General features: G+C 50.3%; 1 protein-coding gene across 8 annotated transcripts in view; it reads right to left on the bottom strand.

Moving 5' to 3' along the window:
- Positions 1-23,309, bottom strand: part of GFOD1 (Gfo/Idh/MocA-like oxidoreductase domain containing 1) — a 113,859-nt gene that overhangs the window by 45,720 nt on the left and 44,830 nt on the right. For 2 of the 8 annotated variants that reach the window (XM_058732972.1, XM_058732974.1), the window contains exon 1: positions 5,500-6,395. The exons of 4 other annotated variants lie outside the window; for them this stretch is intronic. In XM_058732972.1, coding sequence (XP_058588955.1) covers positions 5,500-5,527 — 28 coding nt within the window. In that variant the 5' untranslated portion in view covers positions 5,528-6,395. Of the gene's footprint in view, positions 1-5,499; positions 6,396-6,844; positions 7,429-23,309 lie in introns of those variants that run through there. 2 more of the 8 variants (XM_058732973.1, XM_058732975.1) reach the window with 2 other exon arrangements.

Here is a 23,309-nt window from a genome sequence, read left to right as displayed (position 1 = left end):
GTCAGGCTAAAGGGCATTAAACCACTTCCAAGTGCCCAATAACATGCCAAGTGCTGTGGGGAAACTGGAGAAAAATCAACCATGGGCCCTTTTCCTTAGCATCTTGCAATCTGGAGGGAAGAAAAGATGTGCATATTTGGAAATGACTCGAGATGGCAGTACGGTCCCGCTGGATGGAGTGCCAGATTGTGTGACGCAGATCTGTGAGTGCTAGAAGAATCCGGAGAGGCCCAGAGTCAGCCAGCCCCACTGCAGACCCAATCGACTGAACAAGACTGACTCAAGAGGCCAAGAGCTGAGCTGTTTGCCTTAAATAGAAAGCTCACGGTGATCACGGCTCACTCGGGCGGGGCACGCTGCCTAGCTTGGGGCTGAAGCAGGCAGGTCTGAGAGTCACTCTATGTGGGTTCAGTTCCTGGCCCCCGCCCCCCACTCGCTGGACGTGTAGCCCTGGGTCCCTCACATGACCTCTGGGTGCCTCCACGGCTCCATCTGTAAAATGGAGACCAACAAAGAGTGCTGACATCATTGGGCTGCCGTGGAAGCGTTTCAGCACAGTGCGTAGTAATACGCTTCATAAATGTTGTTATTATCATGGGCCTGAACGTCTAAAGGGGTTGACAGCAGGCATCAGGGTAGTCAGTCGAAGTCAAAAGACACATCACGTAAGTAGAACATAATTTTAAACAAGATTTTCTTGGGTGGGGGTCGGGGAGGCCCGAGATTCCCAGGAATATGGCGTCAGTCAAATATGGCGTCAGTCAGAAGAGGCTGGTACTCGAAGTAAAGGCTGTCGTAACCCCAGCTGATGCAGCGGCCAGAAACAGAACTGGCCTGCTGTTCCTGCTGCTGGTGATCAGCGGCCACAGCGCCCAAGCAGGGAGGAGAGGTCTGCGTTGAAGAGAAAGCGTGTCAGGGATGATGTCCCACAACACCCAGCGGCAGGGAAGGAGCAGGCTCTCTGCTGGAAGGACTCCCTCTTCCCCCTGCACTGCCTACCTTCAGATCCCTCCCCAGCACTGTTGGCCTCTTTGGTGAGCACGCTTAAAACATGCGTCAGCAGCTAGACCCGAACGACCAGCTCTTCTCAGGTCCTGGTTAAAGTTGGTCCCCTCCCCTCTTGGACAGACGGGTCTCCTCATGGGACAGTTCTAGAACACGCTGGACTACAAAACACATGGCCAGCCAGTTTGCCCTGCCCTTCCAACCCATCGAGCCCCTTCAACACTGACATTCCCTCCGAGAGGGGGGAGTTAGTTGTCCTTACGGAAACAGAAGCGGTATCTCTGAGTCACCCCACCTCTTCCACCCACCTAGCCTTGGCCACTCAAGCTCCGAGCACAAAACCTAGTTCTCAGGAGGTGGATGCCACTGGGCAGGCAGCTGCCAACCTCGATGCCTTCCCACCCCTCATTCTTTCCTTAGGGCGAGGCACCTGTCCGTGTCCTGGATCTGACGGGGGCTTGGCCTAACCTCCACACAGCATCAAGTAACAGCCCAGAGCCTGTGTGGTTCTGGATTCAATAGCCAGACAAGCTGACCCACTGGATGGCTCACTTTCTCATCACACGAATATCTGCTCCGAGCTGTGGAAGTGGCCACTTGACACGAAGAACACAAAGCACGCACTTGAGGGCTCGGCACATGCTGGCCATTTGCCTACCTGATCGCTACCATCATTATCTGTGTGGTTATCATGACCAGCATCCAGCTCTCTATCCATTCATTCAACAGACACAGACCGTGTTTTTCTAGCACCAACCACGCGCCAGGCACTCGTAAAAGACAGACGGGGTCCTCAGCCCTCATGGAATTTAGGGTCTACAGGCAGGGGGTGGGGCTGTTGGCCCTGGTAGGCCCTTGATTTTTATCCGAAGGGGAGTCTCAGAACAGTTTTAATCAGGAAACGGAAGTTCATATAGATGCATCACGCTTCTCGGATTATCCACAGTCAACATTTTATATCTATCCTCTATTGAGCACTCACCATATGGCAGGCTCTGCACTAAGAATTTTACCTGCGTTATCCAGCCATGGCTACCCGCAATGGGAGCTGGGGTGACGGCGGTGGGGACAAAGACAAGTGGTCAGATTCAAGAAAGACATGCTGGTAGAATGAAGGGGGCCCAGGGAAGAAACCAGCACAGACCCTGCCCCTGGCTTCTCAAACCTCGCCCATTACCCTCGTCATCATCCCAGGTCACGATTGTCATCCACGCCAGGAACCAGATTAAATCAACTTGTCAACGTCCTTATAAAGCACCTACTATACACACTGCGCTTTGAAAGACAATGAGTTCCCTAACAAGCCCGTGCTAGGTTTCTCCGTGCCCTAGAGTATTCCAGTAATCCATGCTTGGGTACTCCGCCTTTACCTCCTTTCAAAAGCTGAGTTAGAAATAGGTTCCAAAAGAACCCGACAACTGCCGAACGGTCCCACTGATTTAAGTCAGCTCCAAGAGCAAAAGCGGAGAATTAGACCACAGACCACTAAGTACCAGTACTGTTTACTGACCCAGCAGTGCTGCTACGAGAGACGGGCATCACCTAGCACGGAGGGCTTCTTATTGGATCACGCAGCCTGTCACGCACAAAGACCCACAACAATGTCAGGCTCAAAGCAGCAACCAAGCCCTGAGCCTGGGGACAGCGTCTCGTAAACATGGCAGGGAAAGCATTGCTAGAATATGGGTTCTTTCAGCCACAGCATGAGTGACGCCATCACTTGCCACATCATCACTGAAACAATAACGCAGGCCTGCACTGGGACCTGCTGGGAAACCAGTAAGTCGAAAGAGCTGAATCCACCCCTCCGTGTAGAGCACACACGCAGTAAGAACATTCCAGAAACATGTCAGTACATTCCAGAACATGTCAGTACATTCCAGAACATGTCAGTAAGAACATTCCAGAAAACATGGGCCACTTCCATCAATGTAAGGATGAATTAACTGCACAGCAGGTGTCAGGCACATTGAGAAGATGGAAACAAGGTAAGAGGGAAAAGGGGCTTTCTAAAGGTGAAGGCCTTGGGGCTCCCATCCTCTTCTGCCTGGAAGAACCTGGGTAGCTCGTAGGCAAGAAGAAAGGTATTCAGCCCCAGACCTGGCTTAGGCCTGTCGTTTTTGGAAGCCAGCCACACAAAAATCCAAGCAAGACACACAGCCTGGGTGACGCGTGGCTGATGACACAAGGTCCTTTTGCTACATATGAAGCTGTTGGGGACGATTCTCCCGGCAGGGAAGAAGTTTTATTTTCTTATCCCATCCTTCAAGCCATGAAGCTTCTGATATCTTGAAAATAATGAATATGGATGTCCTAAAGGGGGGCACAGAGAAGCCTTCCCTGAATCCAGACCTGGGCCACCACTTGTAGGAATCTCTCTCCTGGAAGCCCAGAAGAGTGGCTTGATCGGTCACCTCTGCTGTATTTCTTCTTATATTCTTACTTAGAGGTGTAAGATGTTAAAGCAGAAAGGCATCTTGAAAGTCAAGCTCAGACTCCAGTTAAAGCTTAAGAAGTAGTCCCACCATCTGACACCGGTTGAATGAAAACCAAGTTCTTCTGAGCACTGGTCAAGCAAGGGCCTTCCTGTTATCCTGGGAAATGTTTCTCAGTCCCTTTTGCTGATATCATCGATAATACAAAGCCCCAGAAGGAAGTCAAACAGGCAGAGAAGCCAACAGACGTTTAAAATGCATCCTTAGCAACAGCAGTCAAATTATGGGAAAAGCCCAAACGTCCATCGACTGACGAATGGACAAAGAAGATGCGGAATATTACTCGGCGATGAAAAAGAACGAAATCTTGCCATTTGCAACAACGTGGATGGAACTAGAGGGTATTATGCTAAGCCAAAGAAGGCAGTCAGAGAAAGACAAATACCGTATGATTTCACTCATATGTGGAATTTAAGAAACACAACAGAGGAACATCGGGGAAGGGGAGCAAAAATAAGATAAAAACAGAGGGAGTCAAACCCTAAGAGACTGTTAAAAACAGAGAACAAACTGAGGGTTGCTGGCGGGGTGTTGGTGGGGGGATGGGCTGAATGGGTGATGGGCACTAAGGAGGGCACTTGTTGGGATGAGCACCGGGTATCATACGGAAGTGATGAATCACTGAGTTCTACTCCTGAAATCATCACACTGTATGTTAACTAACTTGGATCTACATTTTCAAGAGTCGAAACAAAACAAAAAACAAAACAAAAACAAAATGCCTCCTAACGAAGTGTCTGTTCCGTGTTTCCTGGTCAGCCCGTGTCGTTGGGGAGCTGCAGCAGGTGGTTCCTGATTTTGTTTTTTTCCCCTTAATTTCCCATCCAGCAGAAGGCTTGGCATGGGGGGGAAAGGGAGCAGATGGCTTTTGCTCGAGGCCAGGCTGCCATGTTGGACCTCTCCTGCATTTCCTGTTGAAGAAAGAACGCAGAAAGAAAGACTCGTGCCAGTTGAAGGGGTGAGTGTCTTTCCAAAGGAGATGGCTGTGATTGGCACCTGGAGATCAAGATTCCAAAAAAGGAAACAGCCTATTTTAAAAGCTCTTACTTTGCCCTGTGGGAGGGAAGGATGCCAGAGAGCTGCCCGGGACTCTACTGGCCAGAGCTCTACTCCCAAGGGACAGAGTGATGGCAAACGACACCTGGCCTCCCTACAGCGTAGGATACCAAATGGGCCACTCCTGGATCTCCACGTTTTAAAACAGGACCTCAGGGGCACCTGGGTGGCTCAGTCGGTTGAGCGTCTGACTGTTGATTTTGATTTGGGTCATGATCTCACGGTTCATGAGATTGAACCGTTTGGGGCTCCGCGTTGTCAGCGCAGAGCCTGCTTGGGATTCTCCCTCTCCCTCTCTCTCTGTCCCTCCCCCAGTTCTCTCTCTCTCTCTCTCAAAATTGATAAACAAACATAAAAGGAAAAACAAAAGTGAGACATCAGATCACACTGCCCTCCTGCCAGCCACCCTCCGATGGCTTGGTGGCACCCTGAACAGAGAAGCCCCGAATCCTTACCATGGCTTGCTGAGCAGTCCTTGATCTGCCCCTCCTCCCACACAACCCCACACCACGGCCCCTCGGTCCCTCGGCCCCTCGGCCCTCTCCCCGTCACTCGTTCCCTCCCAGCCCACCGGCCTCCTCTTTGTCGGGAACACACCAACACATTCCCGTTTTGTGCTTGCTGTGGTTTCCACCTCCAACATGCACCCCGGGAATGTCCCCAGACATTCACACATCTCGCTCCCTCGCTTCCTTCCATTCTCCGCTCAGCTGGCACATCTTCAGAGAGCCCTTCTCTCGTGACCCCAGGAGGCCAGCATCCCCCCGCCCCCATCACTCTTGGTCCTCCCCCTGCTCTGCTTTCTGCAGGGCCATCATCATCCCCTTAGCGGACAGCATCCCCCACGGGAAGATGTGTAACCTCTGTGCGGGCAGCGCTTGGTCTGTTTGCTACCCTGTCCCCAGTGACAACGGCTAGGACACAGAAGGCAACCAAAACATACCTGCTGGCTTGCGCGGAACTGAGCCCATGCCCTTCAACCTGGTCTGGAGGAAGAAAACTTGATTTTCACGGGAAAACCCAAGGCCGGCGGGCCCCCCTGACTTCTCTGTATACACAGGCTTGTTTCCAAATATAGATTCTCCCGTTTGTCCGCATCGGCGCCGTTTTTAAAAGGCGACACCCCACCCAAGCCTTCGGACATGCCACATGGAGCCAGGCAGAGAGAGCCGGGGGGGAGGGCTCAGCAGTGGAATCCCCAGGGAGCGGCTCTCCTCCCGCTCAGAGCCCACGCGTGGCCCTGACCCTCAGGAGAAGACCCCCTCCCATCTCCTTCCGAGAGACAGCTAAACTCGAGAGTGCAATGCTAAGGAGGTTAACAGTGGAAGAGAAGCAGGAGCAAAGATAAAAGCTGTCATACACCAGGAGGGCCTCCAGAACCCTCCTGAAAACGTCCCGACTCCGTGGGAATGAAGGCAGAGTTTTTCCTTTCCAACTTCGCATCGGATGGACACCCAGGAGAAGACCCAACGTCCTTTCTTCTAAGTCTCTAGAATAAACTAGGTAGTCCTTTTAGCTCTCTGCACTTCTGGTTAGGCAGCTGGCTGATGCCTCTACTTTGACAAAGGACTGATTTTTCAGAGTCTTTAGGAAGAAGTAGGCACAGGCACGTTCCTCCTTTGTGTGGGAGTAGAACCTGGCTCTAAAGCAAACCTGCACGAAGCATGTTCCAAGCGTGTTTTTTTAAAATTCCATGCCCAGTAACTGTGCTCTGAGAAGTCCACTCCACAAGGGATGTCATAAATCAGGCAAAAAGTTATATGCTAAGGTAGTCATCTAAGCACATTTATACTAGAAAAAAGAGCTGGCAACAACCTAAACATCTGAACATAAGAATTATTTTGTGTGTAAAATTCTTTAAAAAAAAATTTTTTTTTGAACATTTATTTATTTTGGGGAGACAGAGACAGAGGACAGAGTGTGTGGGGGGAGGGGTAGAGAGAGGGAGACACAGAATCCGAAGCAGGCTCCAGGCTCTGAGCTGTCAGCACAGAGCCCCACGCAGGGCTCGAACTCACAAACCGTGAGATCGTGACCTGAGCCGAAGTCGGCTCAGATGCTCAACCGACTGAGCCACCCGGGCGCCCCTTGCGTGTAAAATTCTTAGCCCAGTGCCTGGGACACAGTGAGTATTCAATAAGGGGTAGATATTAAATCTGTGTTGTGAATAATTACAGAAAATGTGGTATACGAGATGATGAATAATTTCTTAAGCTTCCCCTCCCCCCTCCATTGGTGTGGCCACATGCATATCAAAATCTGAGCGAAAGAAATACTTGAAGAATTACCTTGCAGTGGGAGACTGGATATCTGCCGGTATTGTCAGAAAAAGCCCCATCAATCTTTTTCCACCAGCCCGAGCCCCCTGTACTTGACCAGTGCACAAGAGGTACATGCCGCCCCCAACACCTGTTTTCTCTCCCCTGACTACGGCTTTATTCATCTTTACTGAGGCAGCGGAGAAAAACCTCATTCTGTAATCCAGTCAGCATCACTTAGCGTCTCTCACTTTTTGGGACTTGGCTAGGATGAACGTCACGGGGGCTGGACGCCCCTCCTGTCTAAGGCGGGTCCCTGGAAGAGTGCAGAAGGGTTTGCTGGGCAAGCCGAGCCTCCCTCTAGGGCTGTCAATCAAACAGACCCAGCAACTGGGAAGCAGCCAGGGGCGAAATCCGAACTTCCTAGCTGCAGCTCCTTTGAGGAGAAATGCATCCAAGGGATCCCAGGGAACGGTTGGGGCCCCTCCCCTTTTTCACTTCTGTACGTACATCCAGGTGCAAACACATTTGCACACGCAGACCTACTCACACAGACACACACGTGAAGACACGACGCACAAATAACGCATGCACACGCAAATGCACAATACACGGGATCGCCCTCCCTTTTCCGCTAACAATACCCTTCTCCCTGCAATCCAACCCTTGCGTTCCAGGGACAACAAAAAGAGCCAGAAGATCCAGGGTGTGTGATGCCGTGAAAACCCCAAGTGCTACCATAGCTGTGGTATTCTGGTACGGCCGGAAGGGACCGGAGAGACAGGCCACCCTGCAGAGAAGGGCACTGGGGTTCCTCAAGGGATGCTGGGTGTCCCCAAGATGCTACAGCACAGACTCTCTATTCCTTCCCCAGTAAATCCCTCCCTCCACCCCACCCCCACCCCCGCCACTAACCACGAGTTAGTCTCACTAACACCTCCCCAGGACAGGTGCAGACGCTCCCAAAGAGCAGAGCGGAGATGCTTAGCACATGTCCACACTTGGACCCTTGGCACGTGAGTCACTGTTTCAGGCAGATGAAAAGAAGAGAGAAAGAAAAAGGAAACCCACGTTCCTTTCGATTGAGATAATTTCTATTTTAGAAAGCCAGCCAGCAGAGTAGACTGTGAATACGAATGGCTAGCGATTTCACCCCAGGAAGTATTTTCAATCCACCTTGCTTTTCTTTTCTTTACTTTTCTTTTCTTTTCTAAGTTGTATTTATTTAAGTAATCTCTGCACCCCACATGGGGCTCGAACGCACAACCCTTGAGATCAAGCATCGCGTGCCCTGACTGAGCCGGCCAGGCGCACCCCTACCCCCCACCACCTTGCCTTAATTGGTGGTTTCTTCAACATCCGATGCTGCTTGAAATGCGGATTCTTCCAGGAGGGAAAGCACGTGTGGGAATGAACGTGGCACCCACAAAATGCTGTACCCCTTACAGCTGGTTCACTCAAAACTTTCTTGCCACCCAAGTAGGTGACAGTCTGCTTCACTTCCCAAAAGCAAACGGGCAGAAACCCCAGACAGCATTACGTTTGAGGACACATCCAAAGTGCCCAGCGAAATGCCTGGCAGGCAAAAAGCAACATAAGCACCAGACCCCCTCACTCCAGCATTCGAGTGAGACAGACTCCTAATGACAGCTGAAATTCATACGCAGTAATGCTGACAAGGACACTCCTGAGAAAACAGGACCGGTCCACTTATTGAGCACCTGCTGTGTGCAAAGCACTGGGCTAGCTGCCCTCCAGAAGGGTCACGTGTCGCCCTGAGAGTACAGCTAAGCCCACTCTCCCATACAGGGGAGGATGCTGAGGGCGCTCAGGCTGCGAGGCCAAGGTCATTCCGTGAGTAGCTCAGTACACGACACCCTACCTCCCTAGCTCAGCTTCTTTACGTGCAAAGAAAACTCCTGACCTGCAGATGTGATACTTCTGCTCCCTGGGATGCCGACTGAATATGCTGCTCTCATTTTGCAGGCACCAGGGAGCGGGCAGCCGCAAGGGCCTGGGGGCAAGCAGAGGGAATGACACCACTGGGGACCGAGAAGCACAGGTCAGGGTGGATGGGTGAGGCAGGGACTCCCTCCAGCAAGGGACGACCCGGTACCCTGCAAGCAGGATGGGACTGGGAGCCAAGCAGCAGAGGACAGAGAGCCCGTTGCCAAATGACACAGGCTCTTTGCAGGGCTCTCCTGCTTTGGGAATGAATGGCTGGGAGAGTCCACTGGGGAGAGAACACAGCCCTGGTGCCAGAAGCTTGGGGTTCGAGTCTTGGCTCCTCTCATTTCCTGTGTCTTGGGGCAGGTCATTTAATGTCTCTGGGCCTCAGTTTTCTCCTCTAGGAAGCAGGAATAGGACGGCATTTCTTCTGTGGTTGTTGTGATGAGCAAGACTACGGAAAAGCATTTTCAGAAAACACAGGAAGCTGGAAACGGCCCCGGTGTGGTTCTGTGGGAACCCGCAGAATGAACCAGAGGTAGCAGAGGCCCCCAGCATGCTGAGTTTTTCCAGTCTGACTCAGTCGTCTGGAAATTACATTCTCAAGGTCATGCAGAATCTGCCCAGAACCCAGGGCCACGTGTCTTCACACACAAATCAAGCCCCTGCAAGCGAGAATGTGTGTGCAGGACGGCTGGCCTTTCGGAAAAATCCAGAAACTGTGCAAGAATCCAAATGGACAAAAGGAGAGACTCGAGGGAGGTAGCAGAGGCGAGCAAACTGTGAAGAGTTCAAAACACGATTTTTTTTTTTTGCAAGGATCACTTACAGAAAACTTCCCTGATGCTTTTGGGACACTCGGTTCACTGAAGTCTGACGCACCCACGTTTCACAAATGCCCGACTGCAGTTGGTAAGGAAGGAAAGTCTGTGCCAGCATCTGCTATGCCGGGAGCTCCCTTGGTCTGTGCACATCTGAGAGGCTTGGGGGCGGGGGGTGGGCCTGCTGGGCACCTCTCCATCGTTAGTGTGCCCCAGGACACCAGACTGAGCCTCCTGACCCTGAGGCCACCAAGCACGGGATGGGACTACCAAATTTTGAGGCCAATCTTGCCAAGAGAGAAAACTGACCAGTCCCTGATGGCAGGCTGCTGACTGCTCCCTCTTCAAGCAGCTCGGAGCTGGGCAGAGCACAGAGTCCCGACGGCACCCCCAGCGACAGCAACACAGTCAACATTCAAAGACACACAGGCCTGGGGTGTCCGAGCATCTCGGGGCTGGGAAAGTCCAGGTGGGAACCAGTGACTTTTTCCTCCCAAACATCTCTGAATTCCACATTCCCTTTCCTTAGTGGCGTTAGAAAATAAAAGGGGGGTGGGGAAGACGCCGGGGAGGCTCAGTCAGTTGAGCCTGCGACTCTTGGTTTAGGCTCAGGCCATGATCTCACGGTTCGTGAGTTCGAGCTCCGTGTGGGGCTCTGTGCTGATGTGTGGAGCCTGCCTGGGACTCTCTCTCTCTCTCTCTGCCCCTCCCCTGCTTGCATGGGCGCTCTCTCTCTCTCAAAATAAATAAACTTAAAACGAAGAAAACAAAAGGAAAACCAGCCCACGTGCAGTGTGTGGAGAAGGCTGGGTCCCAACCACATGAACTTCCCTTGCACTGGTCCCAGTGCCTCTTCTGCTTAAACGTGAGCCTGGCTGGGTCCAGGGTGCCACCAGTCGCTGAGCCCCATGAAAACGGGGCGCTGGAGAGGAAGTGAGGAGGGCGTGCACGTGGAGGCTGGGGGAAGTGCCACCCAAAGCCCCGCCGCAGCCTGTGAAGACACACACTTGACGTTTCCATTTTCCGGTCCCCTTCTCAGCTCGGGCACCCAGGGTGACTGCGTCGGCTGCTCGTTTCCACCGCGTTATGCACCCAGCACGTGAAAGACGTCCTCAAGTTTAAGGAAAAAAAAGGTTCAAGGGTTCACATTGTGAGGCTGAGGTGTCTCAGCAACGTCTCCAACGGAAGCACAGGGAACTTTCCCCCAGGGAGTCCGCCAGCCCGTGCCCCGCTGGGGCGGGGGAAGGGATCACCTACGCCCCCGCACCGCCCTTCCATGCTTCCGGCCTGTGACCTTCCGTCAGGGGCAGAGAACTTTCTGATCATTCAGCCGCTCTGATCAACTTCCTGCCTTGCCTTCTGGTCTGCTTAAAAAGTACCGTGTTGGGGCGCCTGCGTGGCTCAGTGAGTCTGACTTTGGCTCAGGTCATGATCACACGGTTTGTGAGTTTGAGCCCCGCGTCGGGTTCTGTGCTGACAGCTCAGAGCCTGGAGCCTGCTTCGGATTCTGTGTCTCCCCCTCTCTCTGTTCCTCCCCCGCTCCTGCTCTGTCTCTCTCTCCTTCAAAAATAAATAAACGTTAAAAAAAAAAAAAAAAAAAGAACAGAACAGAAAATAGAGTGTAATGCATGGAATAAAGGAAGTATTACCCTGCAAAACTTGTTCTATATGTTCGTATATTTATATATTTTATAACATATGTAATATGAATATCGTATATATTATGTGTTATTTATACGTATGTAACATATGTTATTGCACAAATATGCTGGTATGGAAATATTGGTTTGGCAAACTGTATTTTTCGAATGTGATCACATTACTTCTGGTCTCACATATTCTAGAACCTTGCCACTTCCGGATGAAGAATTAGAATCTATGGCTCTCCTCTTGAATTTCGGTGGGTCTTTGTAACTGGCACAATGGGAAGAAAGAAAAAAACAAAAAGCAGAAGTGACACAATGTGACTTTGAAGGGTCAGTAATAATAAAAGGTGATGCAGCTTCCAGAAGACTCCCGCTTTCTCTCAGGATGCTCTCTTACAGAACCCAGCCACCACGCTACGAGGAAGGCCAAGCCCCATGCACGTAGCTTCGGCCAACCGTCCAGGCTGAGGTCCCAGAGAAGAGCCAGTGTCAACAACCAGACAAACGAGTGAGTGAGCCTTCGAGTGATTCTAGCCTCTTGCCCTCTTTAGAGCTACCCAGACGATGGAGTGTGGAGCAGAGAGGAGCTGTCCCTACCAACCCTGCCCAAATTACAGACCTAAGACCTAAATATATGGCTGGTATTGTTCCAAGCCACTAAGATTTGGGATAGCTCATTACGCAGCAACAGAGAAGCAGAATCAGTCAGTGGGTTGCAATATAAAACATACGTTATCTCTCACTATGGATCATGTTAAAAAAGTTTGGGAAACATTAGGGGCGCCTGGATGGCTCCTTCAGTTAAGTGTCCGACTTCAGCTCAGGTCATGATCTTGCGGTTCATGAGTTCGAGCCCCACATCAGGCTCTGTACTGACAGCTCAGAGCCTGGAGCTTGCTTCAGATTCTGTGTCTCCCTCTCTCTCTGCTCTCTCTCTCAAAAATAAATAAACATTAAAAAATTAGGAGGGGGAAGTGGGGGATGGGCATTGAGGAGGGCACCTGTTGGGATGAGCACTGGGTGTTGTATGGAAACCAATTTGACAATAAATTTCATATTAAAAAATAATTTAAAAAAATAAAAATGCGGGGCGCCTGGGTGGCTCAGTCACCTGGGGCGACTTCGGCTCAGGTCATGATCTCACGGTCCGTGAGTTGAAGCCCCGCGTCGGGCTCTGTGCTGACAGCTCGGAGCCTGGAGCCTGTTTCGGATTCTGTGTCTCCCTCTCTCTGACCCTCCCCCGTTCATGCTCTGTCTCTCTCTGTCTCAAAAATAAATAAACGTTAAAAAAAAATTTTTTTTTTTAATAATAATTAAAAAAAATAAAAACGGGAAAAAATTTTTTTTAAAAGTTTGGGAAACATTGAACTAGACCATCGGTACGAGGGAAACTTACATGTACTCACACATTTTTCTAGTCATTTATTCACTTATTTACTCTATAAATGTTTACTGCGCCTAGTACTATGCTGGGCATATTAATATACTATTTGTCCCCTTTTCCCAGCATCCCTGAAGGAGCCGACCTCAAAACCCAAAGCTTGGCAGAAACCATTGATGTTTGCAGCCTGTGCTCCCAACGGCACATTTCACAGAAAAAGCCACTGTCTCCACTCTCGACCTTCACAAACATCGATACGAAGGCCATGTCTCCCCGCTGACATCCTCGCTCTCCTCTGTTGGGGGCCTTCTCCCTCATCACTGACTCAGCCCCAGCCTGTCCCTCTGCACACCAGGTAGCTTCAGAACCCACCCTGAGCAGCCCGATGTCAACACGAGAAGCTACAGGTGCAAAGGTACAGATCAGTCAAGGAACGAAAGACAGCCAGGGCCCCAACCGGCGACCAGATTTCGTCTTGGCCAGATGACTTTCCAGAGTGACAAGACTCGTAGGAAGCCAAGAGAAGGGGGAGCTCCTATTTCTACGTCTACTCGGATACTTCTCTCAAAGTGGAACTTGAGGGAAGTTTCCCCATCTGGTCCCTTCACCTCTGTCTCGGCCCGCTCGGGCTGCCGTAGGGCTCCAGGCTGTGGGGCTCCAACAGCAGACATTTCTGCTCACAGTTCCGGAGGCTGGGAGTCTGAGATCAGCATGATCGGTTCCCGGCGGGAGCCTCTTCCTGGTGTGGAGACGGCCACCTTCTCCTGTACCCTCAAATGGGGGAGAGAGATCATCCCTCTGGTGACTCTTCTTAGAAGGGCGCTAATCCCATCATGGCGGCCCCATCATCCTCATGACCTCATCGAAACCTACTTATTTCCCCGAGGCCCCGCCTCCAAAGACCATCACAACGGGGGTTAGGGCTTCCAGGGAAGAATCTGGGAGTGCGGGGGATACAACACTCAGTCCACGGCACCTCCCTCTCCTCGGGACACATGGTTCCTCTTGCAGCTCCACACCTGCCAACGGCCTGTGCACGAACACAGCAGCCGCTGGGGCTGTTCTGGGAGCGGGCAGCACAGAGGACGGTGCAGCCTCTATCTCCTGCCTATCTTCCCATCTCAAGCCCTGACAAGGGGCCCACTGAAGCTGGGTCCTGAGAGAAGACAGAAGACGTCAATGAACAAAGCAGCAGAGGGCCCCCGACCCACTTCCTCTGAGGTTCCCTGGTCATAAAACACTTCCTGTCAACGGTCACCGGTCATGTGTGCAAGTTAATTAGAAATATGACCATTTACTCACCTAGCCCTGGTCTGTTCATCAGCATGTGACTAGGCCACGGTCTGCTTACAACAGGGTTTCTCAACAGCAGCACGAGGGACATTTTGCACGGGCTCATTCTTTGTTGGGGGGTGGGGGGGTGACTGTCCTGCCCTGTGGGATATTCACAGCAGCATCCCTGGTTTCTACTCGCTAGATGCTGATAGAGCCTCCTTAACTGGGACAACCAAATTTACTTGCAGACATGGCCAGATGTTCCCTGGGGGGGGGCAAAGTCTCCCCCCCCTGGGAACCGGGTTGACCTGCAGGAGGGAGTCCAGTGGTGGGGAGAAGGCCACGGGGGTCCTCCAGATGGTGTCCACTCTTTCTCTCCCCCTCCACTCACCTCGCATCACATTCTGTCTCCTCGGTGAGTTTCCCCTGCCTTCACTCAGCTGCCTGTGGCTTCCTCCCACTCTGCCACGAGGATCAGCAGAGAACAGATCCCTCCTTTCAAGGCTTGATGGGAGGCTCAGTCCATACAGCATCACCCTGATCCAGTTCCTAAAGGTGTTGTCTGCAGACCATTTGTTCAAAAAACATTTTCAGCGGGGCGCCCGGGTGGCTCGGCTGGTTAGGCGGCCGCCTTCGGCTTAGGTCATGATCTCGAGGTTCACGAGTTCAAGCCCCATGTCAGGCTCCGCACTGACAGCTCAGAGCCTAGAGCCTGCTTCGGATTCTGTGTTTCCGTCTCTCTCCGCCCCTCCCCTGCTCACGCTCTCTCTCTTTCCCAAAAATAAAAATAATAATAAAAAATATTGAAAAAAAAGAAAAAAAGAAAAGAAACATTTGTGGAGCCTCCTTGAACGGCCTCGCCAAGTTCTTAAATGCCAAGAGAAAGTAAGCAGAGACCTGCGAAGCACCATGTCCTGGGAGAGCCTCAAAGTCACAGACAGACGGCTTCACAGCATGGCAAACCCAGGAGTCCAGCGCCCGACTAGGGGCTCAGGCTTGAAGGACACGAGGAAGGAGTCGACGTCCCCCAGAGAAGCCATGTCAGGGCCACAGCTCCAAAGTCCAGTAAGAAGCATCCAAGCAGGTGGAGCAGGGAAGGCCTTCCTTGAATATGGGGTCAGAGGAGGCACAGTGGGTTCTTGGGAGAATGGGATGGGGGTCAATGTGCTGCAGAAACACCAGGGGGAAAAAAAAACCAAACAGCAAGACAAAATGTGGCTGGAAAGCCAGAGGCCTAGAGAATTTGCCACACGCTCAGCCAATGTCTGATGCACTTCAACTGACAGGCTACCTGTGGCAGCAAAGGTCACTCCGCAAACTCACACAGTCCTGAGAGGCATGGGTTCCCCAACCCAACACCGCCAGGGCAACCTCAGAGCTGCTCCTTTCTAGAATTTTCTCTCGTGGGTATCTTCGGGCACAGGCTGTGTGCTGTACTTATTACCCTCTCTTACCAGACCCTTCTTGTAAGAAGCTGGGAGTCTGTCAACCTCTAGCTACTTACCTGGGAAGGGGGTGCCAATAAAAAAAAAAAAAAATCAAGCAACTAAACTCAAGCCCAGAGGAACAGAGAACTCTAGAGGAAAGTATCTTTGATTTGTAAGAAATGATGGTTGTCGGGGCACCTGGGCAGCTCAGTTGGTTGAGTATCCGACTCTTGATTTCAGCTCAGGCCATGATCTCACGGTTCGTGAGTTCGAGCCCCGCGTTGGGCTCTGTGCTGGCAGCACAGAGCCTGCTTGGGATATTCTTTCTCTCTCTCTCTCTCTCTCTGCCCCTCCCCTGCCCACACACTCTCTCTCAAAAAGGAAGAAACATTAAAAAAAAAAAAATGATGGCCGTGGTTCTCTACATCCTTTGCTTGCATATCGTGAGAAAGTTATCGCGCGAAACCTTGGCACATGCTGTTCCCTCCACCTGGAATGCTGCTTGCTCCCCATTCTCCACCCTCCTCCCCATCCTCTCCTTGCCAACAAGACTTGCTTTGCTAATGGCCTTCCCCAGACCCCTAGTGTATGCTCTTGTTTCTTGTCACGTCTCATACTATAACTGTAATTAAATAACCGACTGTGTGCTGTCCTCCACTAGACCAATAATCTCCAAGACAGCAAAGCCCGCGACTGTCTTGGGTACCACATCTCTGGACGGGTCTGCCCAGGTGCCTCCAGCACACCAAGCAGTTGTGAGACTGCTGAGCTATCTCTGTACTGGCTGGTACCCGCCACAGGCCTTGCCTACGACTCAGACTCGGTCCAAACTCAACAACGGGTGTTCACAACAGGCGTTCATTGTCCTTCCTGTGGACAAAGGGCAGGCCCTCAGAAATGGGCTGGCCTGGGATTCTCAACGCTTGCCTTTTATCCATGGCTAACAGGCTGAGAAAAATTTAGTGTCTTCCCCGACTAGTTTTCTTCTAAAAACCCAGTATTATAAATATAGTAGTTGGGCAGTGGAGACTATGACAGAGAGGATGTCAGCTTGTGTTCATGTTTCCCTGTGTGATTAGAATGCTAATATCAGGGGCGCCTGGGTGGCTCGGTCGGTTAAGTGTCCAACTCTTGATTTCGGCTCAGGCCGTGATCTCACGGTTCGTGAGATCGAGCCCCATGTCGGGCTCCAGGCTGAGCATGGAGTCTGCTTGTGATTTTCTCCCCCTCTCTCTGCCCCTCCCTTGCCTGATCATGCAAGCCTCTCCATGGGGTGGAGAGAGAGGGAGATTAACAGTTCGTGGTTTATTCTTTGGAACGTTTGAAATTTGAATCACACGCATGTACTTCCTGTACAAAAAAAAAAATACACACACACACAAACACACACAAATGAAACAAGTGTTTAAAAATTAAATTTTGGAAGTACCAAAAATTATTTTTAATGTTTATTTTTTGAGAGAGAGAGAGAGAGACAGAGTGTGAGTGGGGAAGGGGCAGAGAGAAAAGGAGACAGAATCCGAAGCAGGCTCCAGGCTCTGAGCTGTCAGCACAGAGCCCGACGCGGGGCTCGAACTCACGGAACATGAGATCGTGACCTGAGCCGAAGTGGGACGCTTAACCGACTGAGCCACCCAGGCGTCCCAAACAAAATTTAATTTTAAAATGAAAACAAAATAGGGACGTTAAAAAAAAAACAAAACAAATCTGACACTACAGGATATAAAATGAAAATAAGTTTTCCCTCACCCATCCCTGTCTCTTCCCCAAACAATTATGAACAGTTGCTTGTATAGCCTCCTAGAATATTTATCTTTTTAAAATAATTAACCTAAATGGGAGCATGCTATACATGCTATTTCACACCTTCACTTTTCACCTAAAATCTCGGAGATCTTTCCATATCCGCGGATATGTATCTGAATTCTGTATATTATACTTGCTGTATATTATATCGTATTAATATAGCACAATTCACACAACCCATTCCCCTACACATATACACTCAGGATGTTTCCAGTTATTCAACATTATAACTCAGGCTGTAATAAACAGTTGTGCCAAAATAGGTAAACGAATCCCCAGACGTGGAGGGAATTGCAGGGGTGAAGGGTAGGTGTGATTTGAACGTTGCTATTGCTGCATTGTTGGGCATGTACTCAATCACTGCATGGCTTTATTTTCTCCATCTATAAATCAGGAAAATATTGACGGGCTATCAGGTTTCTCCCATAAAAGGCTTCGCTAGCCTGAGAAATACAAAGCAGGGTCATTTAAGGTGACATTCACTCAAAGGCACTGTGTTCATGCAAAAGCTCAACACAGAACTATGTCTGGGGCCAGACACTGGGCTTGGCTGGAGGTCCAACAGCATGAGCCTCAGTGGCCCTGGATGTCTTGTGGCCAAGTAACAGGTCTGCCTTGCCAGGAGGGCTTTTTGCTTTCCTCCTAAAATCACGTTCAAAGCCAAAAAGGTGCTCTCATGAGTAAGGTATGAGAGAAAGGGGGAGCCCGACCCAAAGGCAGCGTTCACTGGGTCTCAGTGAAGGCAGCGTTAAAGAGTTCCAGCCTCAGAGCCAGGGGTTTAGGAAAAAAAAACCCAAGAAAATGCAAGAAAGTTGGATTTATGCTACTTCTCCCTTGACCTTAACCCACTTTTGAGTTCCCACAATGAGACACCAAGCCCCACTGAAGGTTTAGCTTTGAAAACGTCCTTCCTAGGGGTGCCTGGGTGGCTCGGTTAAACGTCCGACTTCGGCTCAGGTCATGATCTCGCAGTTCAAGAATTCGAGCCCTGCGTCGGGCTCTGTGCTGACAGCTCGGAGCCTGGAGCCTGCTTCGGATTCTGCGTGTCCCTTTCTCTCTCTCTCTCTCTGCCCCTCCTCGGTTCACACTCTGTCTCTCTCTCTTGAAAACAAATAAACATTAAAAGTACAGATGCCCTTTTAGTCCTGATCTCTCTCAGTCGGCTCGCTGAACACAACAGACTCCCCAGCTATCACATAACAGGTGGATGTACGGCGGGGAATACCCCACAGGCTAAAATACTGATCACGACCTTTGGCAGTCCCTGCTTGCGTCTGGTGACAAGCCGCTGCACCCTAGACAGGATCAATTGCTGGTGCACTTGAATCTGGGGAAGAAAAGACACTCCCCCTCCCCTTCATTCAACAAAAATCCATTACGTCTGTGCTGGGCTGGGCTCCAGGGTAATCGATGTTTAAGATGCATGAGAGGAAGAGGAGGAAGAAAACATATACATGTGGAGACAGAGAGACCCCCAAGCCACGCAAACCACGTGCTGAGCCTTCTGTGGGTGCTGTTCCGTGCGGCATCTCATCGGTTTAGCTTAACAGCGAAGATCCTTAAATGCCGAGTGACAACGTGACGTGATCAAAGGGGTGAGTCATCCTACGTACAGAGAACTCTGAAAGCCTCAAAGGGCATGTGGTGAGTTAATAAGGCTTCACCTCTACTCCAACGCATGATTCCGTAGATCTAGTCTGGATGCCCCCCTCACCCCTACCTGGATGCCCCCCTCACCCCCACCTCCATCCACCGTCGCACCCATCCTAGTGAAACCTAGAATAAAGAAGCCGGGCACGGCGCGCTTATGTAAGAAGGAGCAGAAGAGACAGTTATTTCGACGGGGAAGGCAAGAGCAATGAAAACGTTGAGGAACCGAGGATGCAAATTATCTTCTTTACAAAGAGAATCACTTATAATCATACAGACTCTTAACAGATCTTGTAGGCCATGACCGGTTCCCAAGCCTGAGAAAATACGGTGCCGTCTATGAACATAAAATTTTGCCTTCCCAAACACGAACAGAGAAAAGTTTTAATTTTGAGACACGATGATCCGTCCCTCCCCGGAAAAGACATTAATATTAATTATATAACATTATACATGACATATGTTGCACATATTACATATAACACTCATATATTAATCTATGTTGCTGAGCATTTATGGACTTGACATTCGTATGATTTGTATTATTTCTAATCTTTACCACCGACCACCCTGCAACATAGGCACCGTTGTCCCCATTTTACAAATGAAGAAAAACTGAGATTCAGTGGCCAAGTCCTGACCTAGGATCCTAACCCAGACCTCCTGAGGTCAGGACTTCATGCACGCCGCATGTTCTCATGACCTCAGTGCAGTGCTATCAACTCTCTATTTCCCTCCAGAAGCGAGCCCTTGGCACTACACGGTCCCAAACGCGGCCCGGCACAGGGGTGAACATCTGGCCCCAAGCAGGTGTCAGTAAAACCCCCCGAACCAGCGAATCTGTGTCACAGCCGGTACTCTGGTGAGGGTACTAGCTGATAATATTCCAAGAGAATTGTTAACCCAGACACAATGAGTACATTTTTTCTAATTGATATTTAAGAGGGCGATACAGACACCTACTAATATTCCAGAGGTGGACGTGATTTTATATCAGGGAGTGAGAGTAAAATCACAGAAACAGGGGCCCATTTGCATTCTTGACTTCTGGAGACATCCTCCCTGCAGTCACTGCCCTCGGGACTTAACTGTTCCAGATGTGCTGGGTAGGAGGGTAGAGATACTATTCAACCTTCACTCACATTTGATTCTCTGGAGACTGCCCCCTTGTCAAACACTGCAACAGGCTCGAGTTTTAAGCAGCTATTGTAATGCCGAGGCAAATGAGAGGGAGGGTCAAAAAATAAACAATTGAAAATTTAAAAAATGGTGATGACAAATCCCTGAGATTTCAAATGGATTTGGGCGCGCCGACAAGCCTGAGAAAGTCAGACAACGTCAGCACCACTGCCCCGTGCGGGCCCGACCCAGAAGGGGCTCTGATGCCCAGCTCTCCTCTACAGCACAGCTGCAGGCTTGGAGGCTGTCAGTCTGTCTGTCTCCAATGCACCAACTATTATCCAGAGCCTTGGACCCGAGAAATAACACCAGTTCTGCATTTCAGGAGGGTTTTGTTAGTTTGCTTCTTTTGCACATAAAGAAGCTGAGCTTGTAAAGTTGGGTGTCATTTATTGAGCACTTACTATGTGCTGGGCCCTGCACTAAGCACCTGGCACGTATTACCTCCTTCTACCTTCACAGGGACCATCTATGTTAGAAAATATCATCCCCATTTGACAGATGAGGGAACACAGCCACCGAACTGCTAAACTCCACGGTCTTCCATCAACAGTCGTTCTCAGCGTGGTTATCCACTGTGAAGGGAGAAGACGAATTCTTTACAAAAAATACCCGTGCCTGTGTTCCACCCCCAGAGATTCTTAGAGGCTTGCTCTAGGGTGTAGCCTGGGCACCCAGAGTTTTAAAATCAACCTGGGTGACTCTAGTGCGCAGTCAAGATCGAAAAGCCCTGCGCTAAGGCAAGTACACGGAGGAGGGAGCATCTGGACCCAGGTCTCTCTAATTCCAGAGCCTGGGATGGCAACTGCTGATCTCTGCAGCCCTCCCTGCTGAAATTAACATTAGGCCCTGCCAGTCGATAATAATTGTTACAGGAACGCCAAGCGAGAGTAGTTCTGCCATCTCAGGCTGCCCAGGCCTCCCTGCAGCCAACGTAAGGGTTAATGTGAGCTCTTTGTGAACCATGCCCACCTGGACTGTAATCCATCAATCTGCAGACGACCGGGCTCAGAGCCCTGCCCCTGGACAGCACCTCTCCCTTCTAGAAAAGCAAGAGCTCAGACGCTCTCCCCTTCCAGGGCTGGCTGGGTCTCCTGGCAGCAATTCTGCTAACAAATGTTTGCAGAAATCAAAACCAGATATGTTTCCTATTAAATCAGAGAACAGCTTTCAATGTAAACAGTACTCGGGTTATGATCCAAACATCCGTAGCCCATTTTGAGAAACGCAGAGCCCTTTAATACTTTAAGAGAAGTGCTTATGTTGTTATCCTGGGGTGTGTCCGTCCCGTGGGTGTCTGTCCCGCCTTCCGTACATCCTCCACTCACTTCTCTTCCCTAGTGTTCCTCCCCACTGGATAGGCAGGAACCACTGCAACTACCTGGGTATCCAGACACACTGATTATCTCATCTGCTAATCTACAAGTAATCAGACCGCGGCAGAGAACTCATTCCCCGATTCACATCTGCCCAGGCTGATATGATTTCACGATATCCTGAGCACTTAACATTAAGTTCGCCTCCCCCAGCCCTCCCTACTAGCTAGGGGTAGGTAGTGCTGTGCCCAGATGCGTGTCATGATCTTGCGGTTTTATGAGTTCCAGCCCCTGGACTGAGTCTGACTTTGGCTCAGGTCATGATCTCGCGGTCCGTGAGTTCGAGCCCCGCGTCGGGCTCTGTGCTGACAGCTCGGAGCCTGGAGCCTGTTTCGGATTCTGTGTCTCCCTCTCTCTCTGACCCTCCCCCGTTCATGCTCTGTCTCTCTCTGTCTCAAAAATAAATAAACGTTAAAAAAATTTTTTTTTAATTTTTTTTAAATAATGAGGAGCAAAATGGGGTACAAACATGTTTGATATGAGCTCATCGGGCAGGGAGGTGAAAGGGTAAGAATCTGCATGCACCCCAGTGGCCGCACTGTCCATCCCTGGGTTCAAATGGTTTGCTCTTGTTCATGGAAAAGTGACTAAGGCCATGGTGTCATGGAAATGACCAGACTTATCTCACTGACCATTTCTGTTCCAAACTAGCTGTGACCTCAGGCAAGCACCCTAAAACCACTCGGGGCCCAAGTTTCTTTCTGTATTCTGAGGCAGTCTCCGACCCGCAGGTCCGTGAGCACCACACAGAAATTTGCTCTCCTCTGTCCTCACACATTCCTGTTGCCACAGCACACATAGGGGCTTTGCCCCGATTTCTGAGCTGGTGAGGGTTTGGGCGAAAAGCTGTGGGGGAAACAGCAAATCTGAGATCACTGCAAATGACACGATCTCTTCAAAATGAAATGCGGCAGGGGTGCCTGGGTGGCTCCGTCGGTTAAGCATCAGACTTCGGCTCAGGTCATGATCTCACAGTTTGTGAGTTTGAGCCCTGTGTGGGGCTCTGTGCTGACAGCTCAGAGCCTGGAGCCTGTTTCAGATTCTGTGTCTCCCTCTTTCTCTGCCCCTCCCCTGCTCACGCTCTGTCTCTCTCTGCCACTCAATAATAAATAAACGTTAAAAAACTTTTTTTAATGAAACGCGGCGCACAGAACTGACAGGTCCCACAGAGAGACACCTGCCAAGAGGAAAGGAGAAGATATTTGAATTTAGACTTGTCTTCAGTTTCATACTTCATGCAAAAGAATTGCATCGTCTCAGCTCCACTAGAAAAATCAACCTCCTCTAATTATCAAGTGAATCCCCTAAACCTAACTTGATAAATAATACAAATACCAGCCTTCCTACAACAGCACATTTATTGTCAGTAATGCAGTAACAGACCAGCTTATGTGCACGGTAGAGGGGATTAAACACGGGCAAAGAAACAGAGCTCAGCCTCTGGCAAAAGGCAAAGTGGAGGAAGAGGGAGGAGGGAGGTCGTTAGCATTCTGGTAAAGGAAAAGTCTGGCAGCATTCCAAGCCCGCACTCCTGTCTCCATAAAGGACCAGATTTCCTGATGCTCCATGAGCACCACTTCTCACTTATGCTAATATGCGAATATTCAGGAACTAATATGCATATCAACAAGATCTAGACACTGCCATGGCCATAATCTATTTGATGACTGTAATAATGTTTGCACTTGTACTGAGCCCTTAATCTTTTTTTTTTTTTAAGTCTATTATTTATTTTGAGAGAGAGAGAGAGAGAGAGAGAGAGAGAGAGAGAGAGAGAGCACACACGCAAGTTGGGGAGGGGCAGAGAGAAGGAGAGACAGAATCCCAAGCAGGCTCTGTGCCATCAGCTCAGAGCCCGCTGTGGGGCTTGAACTCAGGAACTGTGAGATGGTGACCTGAGCCGAGATCAAGAGTCAGATGCCTTGGGAGGGGGGATGGGCTAAACGGGTAAGGGGCATTAAGGAATGTACTCCTGAAATCATTGTTG

This window comes from Neofelis nebulosa, chromosome 6 (genome assembly GCF_028018385.1).
Source record: "Neofelis nebulosa isolate mNeoNeb1 chromosome 6, mNeoNeb1.pri, whole genome shotgun sequence".
Classification (NCBI taxonomy): Eukaryota; Metazoa; Chordata; class Mammalia; order Carnivora; family Felidae; genus Neofelis; species Neofelis nebulosa.
The sequence above is the reverse complement of the archived record's forward strand: the minus strand, read 5'-3'. Positions and strand labels throughout refer to the sequence as shown.